Raw genomic sequence first — 10,172 nt, 5'->3', positions numbered from 1 at the left:
CCTCCCTTACCCCCACTCCACCCCAAGCCCTCCCTTACCCCCACTTCACCCCAAGTTCTTGCTTTGCTTGGGCTTTTCCACGGTCTAAAACTAATGCAAGTTTTTGTTTGTTTTTTAGTTTAGTTTTTTTTCTCTCTTCCCTTAGCTGCTATCTCAGAATCACTGGCCAACATCCTATCTTCACCCTGGAGGTTAACAGTCCCTATCCTGAGAAGTCTCTTGTTTCTTCTCTGTACCCTTAAAGAAAACATTATGTTCAGCTTTAGGGGCGTGGTATCAGAGGGAAGAAAACTTTGGGGGCAGGAGTCCTGAACCACACAGGCCAGGGGAGTGAGGGCAGACAGGCAGAAGTCTCTTCTCCCTCACCCTTGCCAACTGGCTCCCTGTCCCTGCCACTGCCCCCGCCCCTTGACATCCCAGACTCCCTGCCTATTTAAACAGAGATGGGTGCCCCCATCGGCACATTGTTCTTTGGCCACCTGACATCATGCCTCCCAAGAAGGATGCGCCCATGAAGAAACCAGCGGGGCCCTCCATCTCTAAGCCTGCTGCCAAGTCTACAGCAGGGACCCCTCTAGCCAAGACCAAGGCTGAGCTGGCTGCCCCCCAGATGCCTGCAAAAACCCAGGAGCCCCCTGTTGATCTCTCCAAAGTGGTGGTGAGTCCTGGGGAAGTGTGAATCTGGAAGGGGTAGTTCAAAGATGCAGTGAAGCCTTGGGGATCTGGGAATATGTGGAAAGGATAGGGAATGAATGAAACCTGGAATGAGGTTGGTGCTCCCAGGTGAAGGGAGAGGGGTGCTGTCTGCCTCTGGCCCCGCTGTTCAACTCAGAAGGCCGCATCTCTGAGAACCCAGGAGGGGAGACTGAAGAGGACAGACTTGTTAGACAATCACAGCTGGGGGCAGGGGTAAATTTAGCCTTTGTTCAGCCCCCAGTTATGTGAGGGATGCAGGACTCGGGGTAGCAGGAGGGAAGGGAACAGGTGGCATGGGATTAACCCTGTTTTCAAGAAACCCTCCCCCTGTAATTCCTCTTGGGATTCTCCCAAGGCCCAGAGCTGGGAATGGGACTAAAGTGGCCGGGCTCCCTGCCCCTTTGGGCCCCTCCCCAGAAGTGGCTGCCAGTTGGTTGTTTTAGAGAGGGACTGAATAAGCCCTGTCATCTCCTCACCTGCCCTTTTTGTCCCCTACAGATCGAGTTTAACAAGGACCAGCTGGAGGGTGAGGAGAAGCCTATTTCCTAAGCCCCATTGTCCAACCCCAAACTCCTGGTCTGATTCTCTGTTCTCCTAATGACAGTCCTGACCTTGAAACCTCCCACACTTGTCCGGTTCTCCTCCCTCTTGTGCCCAGCTCTAGCACATTAATTTCTGAAGCAAACCTCCCTTCTGTCTGGAGGTGATGGGAATCCTTGGTCACATTGCCTTCTCCTTACATTTCAGAGTTCAGAGAGGCCTTTGAGCTGTTTGACCGAGTAGGCGATGGCAAGATCCTGTACAGCCAGTGTGGGGATGTGATGCGGGCTCTGGGCCAGAACCCTACCAACGCCGAGGTGCTCAAGGTCCTAGGGAACCCCAAGAGCGATGGTGAGAGGAACCTGAGATTTGTGGGGTTCTAGGTTTTTTTTTTTTTTTTTTCGAAACAGGTTTCTTTGTATAGACCTGGTTGTCCTGGAACTCATTCTGTAGATCAGGCTGGACTCAGAAATCCGCCTGCCTCTGCCTCCCAAGTGCTGGATTTAAGAGTTTTCTTATTCTTGGTGTTGGAGGTTCTGCCTGGGCCATGGAGCACCATTTCTAGCCAGCAACTTTTTCTTCGTCCTTTTTATAATTATTTTATTTTTTGAGATAGTTCAGTGTCCAGCCAAGACTGACCTTAAACTCTGACCCTCCTGCCTTTACCTCCTGGCCGCTGCCCATTGAAGTGCTGGGTTACTCCAGGGCCTCAGGCAAGCCAGGCAAGCCCTTTATTACAGAGGTACTTTTTTTTACTTTTTGAGACAGGTGCTCACTAAATTACTCAGGTTGGCCAGAACCTATAGTTCTATCCCAGCAGCCTTAATCCCCAATTTTCTTTCTCTTTTTAAATTTTAATTAATTATGATTCTTTAGATAGGGTTGTTATTGTATTATTATTATTATTATTATTATTATTATTATTATTATTATTATTATTACATAGGGTCTCTCTACATAGCCCTGCTTAACCTGGAACTCATTATATAGACCAGGCTGGCCTCAAACCCAGAGATCTGCCTTCTTCTGACTCTGATTTCTGGGACCAAAGGTGTGGGACACCACACATGGATTAGTGGTTCCCTCTCTCTGTGTTGAGTGTGTCTTTACCACTGTGCTATATCCCTGCTCTTCTTTTTTTTTTTTTTTTTTTTTTTTTTTTAATTTTTTATTTTTCTGTTGAGATAGTCTTAAATTGTCCTGGCTGGCTTTGAACTCGCCCAGTAGCTGTGGTTACAAAACTGCACCACCAGGCCTGGCAACTGTATCACTTTTCACTGACAAAATATTGGTAAGGTGACAGAGGAGGCTGGGATGAGTCTCAGGACTCAAAAACTGTCAAACACAGGGAAGGAAAACATCCCGAATGCTGACGGGGCTTAAAGTCACTCTAGTAGGGTTGGGTGACACTGGATCCCACACCTCAGTGATCTCTCTCACCTCTGTCTAACTGCCAGAACTAAAGTCCCGACGTGTAGACTTTGAGACGTTCCTGCCCATGCTGCAGGCAGTGGCCAAGAACCGGGACCAAGGCACATATGAGGACTACCTAGAGGGGCTTCGTGTGTTTGACAAAGAGGGCAACGGCAAAGTCATGGGAGCGGAGCTCAGACATGTTCTTACCACTCTCGGTGAGGCAGGGCCCAGAACTGTGGGGTGAAAAAGTGTGTGGACCTGGAAGAGCTAGGTAGGTAGATCCTGGAATGGGCTTCTGGTCCTGCAGTCATGGGCAGGAGACTTGAGAGGGACAGCATTGTGGAGGCAGAACCTGAGGGACTCGGTCATCTGGAGGCTAAAGTGTCCAGCAGTGAGCTAAAGGCAGGGAATGCAGTTGGAGCCTCATGTCTCTCTTTGCAAGCCACACTTGCGTTGATTCCATGCAAGTCTCAACCCCTGCAGCTTGTTTTGCTGTCTGTCAAAGCTTTCACCGGCTCCATGGCACCGTTGATACGCACCGCATGGAAAGAAAAAGGGCAGGGAGGGAGGACGAACCACCCCGAGAATGGCTTGGGCTAGTGAGGCAGGGAAGGTGGCGGGACTCTAACTGTTTTTGGGTTCAGGAGAGAAGATGACTGAGGAAGAGGTAGAGACTGTTCTGGCAGGCCACGAGGACAGCAACGGCTGCATCAACTATGAGGGTGAGGGGGCAGGATGACCGGGGGAGTGAGGTGGGTAAGGAGTCTTGAAGGGGGTGGAGGTACCCTCAGTTCCCCGAAGGTCAGTTTCTGAAGTCCTCTCGTCTCCTCTTGTGCAGCCTTCCTGAAGCATATCCTAAGCCTCTGAGCTCCGCAGGTAGCCCTCCAGCCCCTGGCGGCCTCTTGAAAGGCAAGGGTCTTCGATCCACCAGATACAAGCGCAGGCAGTGCGTTTCCGCGCCCAACTGTAGCGCAGCCGCCAGGGCTGGACTATTTTCTTCCCACCAACCCCCACCCCCCAACCCCACGAAGAACCTGTGGTGTCGGAAACTTGCTCCACCTCCTGTGCGGCCAGAAGCGCGATCCTGCCACTAGGGGGCACTTAGAGTTTTGAAATAAAAACATGGTTCCTGCTTTGGTTTCCGACTGTTTTCTTTTGAGAAGGGGGAAGGACGGGAGGGGGTAATCCTCTCCTGTGCAAAAGCCCAAATCCCCTCCTCTTAGTGCAGCTCGGAAGAAAGGTTTCCAAGAGTCCCACCCCAGGCCCTCGCTACGTTCCTGAGCCGGGGTAGGGCGCCCCCCCCACCTCATTACTAACGTAGTGATGTCATCTGCATGAGCCCAGACTAGCACGCCTATTGGATGAAACTGCGTAGGGTGACGTCATTCGCAGGTGGGTAGGACCTAAGTGGGACGTACTTAGACTGGGGTTGGGTCTGGAGTCGGAGCCATTACAGCCGGAAAAGGTCCCGCAGAGCTCTGCAGCCAAGATGGTGGGCCCTGGGAGTCGGGAGATGAGGGGGATTTGGGGCAGGGAGAGGACCGCGGGTGGGAGTCGAGGAAGCAGTGGACGTGGGCACGCCCAGATTTTGGAAGGTTGGATGTGGGGTTGGAAGGTCTAGGGTTCCGCCCTGGGAAGCGAGTCCTCAGCTTCAAACAGCAGTTTGTAAAGCCGGGATAGAAGCTTGCGGGGTTGGACCTCAGGTACTGACCAATCCCTTCTTCCCCGAGCAGTGTGACTTCACCGAGGACCAGACCGCAGGTAGGCAGTCTCTGACCCGCAGCTGAGGTCATCCTTACTGAGAGGGACCCCTTTCCTTTAGCATCTAACCTCTGACCCCAACCTGTCATCTCCAGCACTCCCAGGAGAGTGCCCCGTGGATTTCCTTCTCCTCTGCTCTAGATCCTCCATTTTCTCATTCTTCTTCCTTCCCCTTCCACTCTAGATCTGAGCCCCAAGCACTGGGTGAGTTTTAGGTGGTATGGGTATGCGAAACGATTTGATTAATGCCTGTTGTGTGTCGGGTCTGTTATGCTTGTGTTCTGCTTTTTGCCTCTCCTCTGATAACTGTCCCCTCCTTAAGCTTGGATTCTGAGTACTATAAAGAGCAGTGATTTGATATGTTGTTAAGATGGCACTGGAGAGTTTGCTAAGGATGTGGAGAGGTCTTGGAAGGTCTCGGGATGGGAGGGGTGGGAGTGGGAGGCTAGAGTCCTGGCCACTGCTCCTACTTCCTTATATGGGCAGGACCCAGCCTGGGCGGTGGCAGATTCCTGCGGAGTAGTATTGTAGTGGAGAGCCTAGTGGTGCAGCTCAGGGGGTGTGTAAACAGATGGCTACCACCATGAGGTAAGGCAAAGGCGGCTGCCTGGCTTTATGTGGGGCATTTGAGTTGATAGAAATAGATCCCTAGGAGCAGGCTTCGGTCTACAGGAGGACAAGATATCTGGTTTCTGCAGCATGACTTAAGTTGAATTGGCAGCAGACTTGTGCAGCAAGCACTGGGTTAACCTCTGGTGCTGCTGTTCATTTGAATCCTCAGAATTCAAGGAGGCTTTCCAGCTGTTTGATCGAACAGGCGATGGCAAGATCCTGTACAGCCAGTGTGGGGATGTGATGCGGGCCCTGGGCCAGAACCCTACCAACGCCGAGGTGCTCAAGGTCCTAGGGAACCCCAAGAGTGATGGTGAGCATATCAAGAACTTAGTGGGTTCATGGTTGTTCAGCTAAAATAATCACTTTATCTTCATAGGTACCAAACTTGAGCAAGTTTTGTCTTAGCCAGTTCCACTGATTCCCCTCTTCCAGCCAGTCACTTGTGTTCTCTACCACCGTGTCCTGAGAACATGTGTAATTTCTCTTGTCTGACACTTCTACCTCCCACGTGACAGAGATGAATGTAAAGGTGCTGGACTTTGAGCACTTCCTGCCCATGCTGCAGACCGTGGCCAAGAACAAGGACCAGGGGACCTACGAGGATTATGTCGAAGGCCTTCGTGTGTTTGACAAGGAAGGGAATGGCACCGTCATGGGTGCTGAAATCCGTCATGTCCTAGTCACACTGGGTAAGGGTCTGTGACCTTTCTGGAGCTAAGCTGCCACTTTGATATGTTTCACCTGTCACCCAGTTCTAAGAATGTTCCTTCCTCTGCAGGTGAGAAGATGACAGAGGAAGAAGTAGAGATGCTAGTGGCAGGGCATGAGGACAGCAACGGTTGCATCAACTATGAAGGTAAGGGACAGACTGTAAGCTGGGGCTTGTGAGGAAATGGTCATTCAGGGCATGTTAAGGAGGCATTGTGTTCCTAGACTTGGTTCCAGGAGGGAGCCAGGAGTCAAGGGGCAAGGCTCAGTCCAGCCTGGGAGGGAACTGTTAGGGATGTGACAGTAAAGGAAGGGGTGATGGAGTACCAATGGTGGGCTAGGAATGGGAAGTCAACAGAATGTCTGTCCCCACTGCCTGACCCCTTCAACCCATGTCTGTGTCTTGTCTTCACCATTAATGTCTCTTCCTTCCTGCAGCATTTGTGAGGCATATCCTGTCGGGGTGACGGGCCCATGGGGCGGGTACGGCTCCTCCCAGCCTCTCCTCTAATTATTTCCCTAGTGTTTTTTTTCTTCCCAACCTGTGCTCTCTAGCTCCTGCCCATACCCTACTACCATCTGACTTCCTCCTGGCATGATTCTGCATGGAGCTGGCTTGGGAGGGGAGGAATTCCTCCATGAGGAAAGCAGTTTGGGGGTGTGGTACCTCCTCCTCTCCTAGAATGGTCGCTGAGATTTGACTTGGTGCTGGTTTCTGGGAACGCTCACCAGTGTGTAGAGAAGGCTCGCCCTCTGTCAAGTCTTTGGCCATAGAGCATGGAGAGTTGGCAGTGGGGGAGGGAGCTAACTGCCCCATTCTGCTGCTAAAACCAAATTCCCCTTTCCATCCCTCTACTGGACAGCTTGGAGGTACCCTAACCCAAAACTGACCTCTCCTCCTGCCAGTGGCTGACAGTAACTGTAGGTGTAGCTGAGAACTTTTCTGCCTCTGCTATGTTCTTGCTGTTTAGAGTGGGGTGGGGGCTAACAGCCAGTGGGAGGGGAACCAGGGACAGAGAGAACTGGTCACTCATGGTGGCTCTTTTGGAAACTGACCCAAGGTTGGTTGTTATGGGCATGTTCCCTCCTGCCACCTTCATGGTCCTGTGGTCTCCTGGCCCATGGGTACCCCTCCCCAGCCCTCTCCTCGGCTGACTCCACCTCTCCTCTCTACAGAGCTTGTCCGGATGGTGCTGAATGGCTGAGGACAGCTCCTTGCCCAGTGTGAGATTTCTGTGTGGCTCGAGGCTCCCTTATCACAGCACCTTGCCCATCTGGTTTCTTTTGGATAATGTTTGCCTTCACCAAATAAAATTTGCTCTCTTTGCTCTCTTTTGGTTCTTTCTTTTTCCTGAGCAGGGTGAGGAGGAAAAGGTGAGGTGGTAATGATGTCTATCCTGAAACAAAGCTCAAGCTGGGGGAAGAGGTTTAGGGGAAACTGGATTAAGTGCTTGTAGTAACCATGGCCTCGTCAATGAACAGCTCCCCTTCGGGAAACGAAGAAAGTCATAAATTCCTATAGGATCAAGGTAGTTATCCGTTTCTGTGTGGGTGGGTATCTATTCCTTTTCAGGTTAAATTCTTGGCCTTTGGGCTTCTTTGAACCAGGCCCCAACTCACCCAAGTACCAAACACCTTCTGTGGGAAGCCTGTGAGTGTTTACTGAAGCTAAAATACCAGGATATATTAGTGCTGCCAGAGTCTGTCTTGTTTGCTGTAGGGAAAGGGGCCAAGAGCAACAGAAGTAGGTACAGGCGTGCTCCTCCTCAATAAGGGAAGGAATGCAGCCACTGTCTAAAAGGATGCAGATCCAAGCTGTAGGGATATGCTTCCAAGAGCTAATCTTGAGTAGGTGAAAGCTGCTGCCGCTGCTGCATTCCTAACTGCTGTGTGGTCTCTGGCCTCTTGTGGCAAGAGGCTGATGGCTGTAGGCCTGTGGCTTTCAAAGTGCCTCTGCAGCCCTGGTGAATGTCCACTGAGGAACTCTAGGAAGGCTGTCCCCAGCCTAGTTTGCTCCCTGCCTAGCAGCCATAGGTAAGAGAACACAGAGGCAGTCACAAGATGGAACTGAAAGCAAATTAATTTATAAAAAAAAAAAAAAAAAAAAAAAAAAGGAAAAAGAAAAGAACAAAAGAAAGAAAGTTTTACAGAAGACTTTGAACAGAAGAAAGGTGCGGAGATGCAGAGGAGGGAAGACACTAGGACAGGAGGGGCCAAGCACTGCTGCGGCCTGGAATTGTGTCTGCCTCCACATGGAGTGCAGAGGCGCTGAAGTCCTACTACTCCCAAATCTTTGTCCTCATTTGGGGAACTCCTAGCTATCACTGGGTTCTGTCAGGGTTGGTTGGCAAGGGCAGAAGTTAGCAGACTGTCCCACTGTCAAAAGTAGGTGCTTAAGTGCTTTTCAAAAGTCAGGGTTTGCAAACTCCCCATTCTCTTAGAGCTCCCCCTTTGATGCCTGTTGGGCACTCACAGATACAACCAGGAAAGCAGGAAGAAGAGCCCAACTGAGGCCTCTTCCTCTATTACCTACCACAGAATCCCCGAAAACTACATTTCCCACAAGTACACAGACGCTGACGAGTGAGCAGGTGACTTAAACACAAACACAAAGCTGACACTCGGAGGGAAAGGTCATTGGCTGAGCTGGGCTTAAAACAGCAACCATGACGAGCAGCAGGAGGGATTAGTATGAATAAACTGGAATGGGTGAGGGGGCTGACTCAGCACTGCCAAGGGGCTCAGGGAGACAGGCTTGGTGCCCTAGTCCATCGCACAGCTTGCCCCAAAACTTTAATCCGTCTTAAAACCTGCCCTTTTCCCTCAAAATAATACTAATAATTAAAAAAAGTTCTTTTCTGTGTGGGCTCCAACGTGTCTTTTTAAAACCTCCCTTTTAAAGGGTTTCATTTTCATGTTATCACTTCAAAAATGCAGTAATTCTGAAGGGGTACACCCTCAGAACCAGTTAGTAGAACCTTGTATAAACATCTTTCCCTCCTATCCTCTCTCCCAGGCATTAGAAACATCTTTTAGTCAGAAGTCCATGGATGATAATTGGATATAAAACTGCACACCTCTGCTGGGCATGGTGGGGGTGGTGAAGGGGCAGGAGGAGCTTTCCTTACGTAGTGATGAACTCTCCAGGCTGAGGGAGGGTCCCAGGGTGGGGGAGGGCTGTTCCTGGATCTGTGATCTCCATGGGGAGAGAGGGGGAGAGATGGCTGGCTGGTTCCTCACTGTGGAGGTGGCACGGGGGTGACTGTGCCTGGGCTCGGAGCTGTAGGGTCTGGAGGCAGCGGGGTGCCTGGGTCTGTGGAGCAAAGGAAGATAAGTGAGTTGGAGCAGGCAGAGGGATGGATCCAGTCCCAGGCTCCACACACAGACAGAACCGGGCAGGCATGCAGTGGGTGGGTAGATGAATGAGGGACCCACTATGTGTAATTTCTTTTTCCCAACACTCTTTTCCACCTGACACTGGAAAAATCTTATACCCCAAACCATCCTCCTCTCCCCAGTGGTGCTAAGTGGGGCGTCTGAATGCGGTGGGAATGAGCAAGGAAAGCCATCATCATTCAGACCGGTAGCTAGGTTAGGGTTACAGCTGAGGTCCTCCGAGCCACCAGTGAAATGCCCCGTCATCCCAGAGGTGGTAGCTGCCAAGTTGGGAAACTGAGGATAGCCAGAGAGGCCTTCCTCCTGTGCTCTAGCTTTACCAAAGCATTGAACAGGGCTGTGGAAATTCTAGGATCTAACCTTTCTTTCCCTACTCGCCTCCTCCCATAATGTAGAGCCCTCTCCCTCACCCTTTCCCCTCCTGGCCCCTTCTCACCTGGCAGTGGGCTGGCACTGGGCAGGAGGTTGCCCTGAACAGCTGCCACAATGGCAGGGCTCTGGGCTGCGGCGGATCCGAGCCCCGGCCCGAGAGGCAAGGAAGATGGCATGGTGGTGGTCGCCGGCAGGTTAGGATGTAGAGGGTTCGCCATGGACACAGGCAGGTTAGGTGGGGGGATAGTGCCCGGGGCAAACGGGAGATGGTGGTGATGCCCATGCAGGTTAGGAGGAGGGGGAAGGTTAATACTAATGGAGTCAGCTAGACTACCGAATGGGATGACGGATGGAGCAGCAGAAGGAGGAGGCGGCATGCCAAAAGGCAAACCCAAAGGAGCATTACCCGCCACGCCTGGGTGCCCGCTGCCTGGCACTGCCCCTGGCATCATTGAGGGAGGAGTTTGTTGGTTGGGGAACGGTGAGGGGCCTAGAAATAAAGAGAACACGAGGGTGAGGGAGTGGAATGGGCACAAGCTACACAGCCACCTGCTGGTGCTCTCCCCCTCCTCCTGGTGCTCCCCCTCCTCCTGGTGCTCCCCCTCCTCCTGGTGCTCTCCCTCCTCCTGGTGCTCTCCCCTCCTCCTGGTGCTCTCCCTCCTCCTGGT

General features: G+C 51.8%; 3 protein-coding genes across 14 annotated transcripts in view; 2 read left to right on the top strand and 1 right to left on the bottom strand.

Moving 5' to 3' along the window:
- Positions 1-3,785, top strand: part of Myl6b (myosin light chain 6B) — a 4,798-nt gene extending 1,013 nt beyond the window's left edge. The window contains exons 2-7 of one of the 3 annotated variants that reach the window (XM_031350408.1): positions 442-658; positions 1,195-1,222; positions 1,444-1,587; positions 2,694-2,867; positions 3,297-3,404; positions 3,491-3,785. In XM_031350408.1, the coding sequence (XP_031206268.1) occupies positions 488-658; positions 1,195-1,222; positions 1,444-1,587; positions 2,694-2,867; positions 3,297-3,391 (612 nt within the window). In that variant the 5' untranslated portion in view covers positions 442-487 and the 3' untranslated portion in view covers positions 3,392-3,404; positions 3,491-3,785. Of the gene's footprint in view, positions 1-420; positions 659-1,194; positions 1,223-1,443; positions 1,588-2,693; positions 2,868-3,296; positions 3,405-3,490 lie in introns of all 3 variants that reach the window. The other 2 variants (XM_031350407.1, XM_031350406.1) reach the window with 2 other exon arrangements.
- A 269-nt stretch (positions 3,786-4,054) lies between these two features.
- Myl6 (myosin light chain 6) lies at positions 4,055-7,068 on the top strand. Of its 3 annotated transcripts, XM_031350410.1 has the most exons (7): positions 4,055-4,144; positions 4,386-4,413; positions 5,195-5,338; positions 5,544-5,717; positions 5,807-5,884; positions 6,175-6,219; positions 6,913-7,068. In XM_031350410.1, exons 1-6 carry the CDS (start codon positions 4,142-4,144, stop codon positions 6,201-6,203), a joined length of 456 nt encoding a protein of 151 aa, XP_031206270.1. In that variant the 5' UTR covers positions 4,055-4,141; the 3' UTR covers positions 6,204-6,219; positions 6,913-7,068. The 3 variants fall into 3 exon arrangements, with proteins under 3 accessions (XP_031206270.1, XP_031206271.1, XP_031206269.1); XM_031350411.1 differs by lacking the exon at positions 6,175-6,219; XM_031350409.1 differs by lacking the exons at positions 6,175-6,219; positions 6,913-7,068 and having other exon boundaries at positions 5,807-5,931.
- A 1,285-nt stretch (positions 7,069-8,353) lies between these two features.
- Positions 8,354-10,172, bottom strand: part of Smarcc2 (SWI/SNF related, matrix associated, actin dependent regulator of chromatin subfamily c member 2) — a 26,539-nt gene continuing 24,720 nt past the window's right edge. For 6 of the 8 annotated variants that reach the window (XM_031350397.1, XM_031350398.1, XM_031350399.1 and 3 more), the window contains 2 exons: positions 9,569-9,994; positions 8,357-9,049 (listed from right to left, as the gene is read on the bottom strand). In XM_031350397.1, coding sequence (XP_031206257.1) covers positions 8,973-9,049; positions 9,569-9,994 — 503 coding nt within the window. In that variant the 3' untranslated portion in view covers positions 8,357-8,972. Of the gene's footprint in view, positions 9,050-9,568; positions 9,995-10,172 lie in introns of all 8 variants that reach the window. The other 2 variants (XM_031350403.1, XM_031350401.1) reach the window with 2 other exon arrangements.

This window comes from Mastomys coucha, unplaced genomic scaffold (genome assembly GCF_008632895.1).
Source record: "Mastomys coucha isolate ucsf_1 unplaced genomic scaffold, UCSF_Mcou_1 pScaffold4, whole genome shotgun sequence".
Taxonomy (NCBI): domain Eukaryota; kingdom Metazoa; phylum Chordata; class Mammalia; order Rodentia; family Muridae; genus Mastomys; species Mastomys coucha.
Note: the sequence above shows the minus strand (reverse complement) of the source record. Positions and strands in the feature narration are given on the sequence as shown.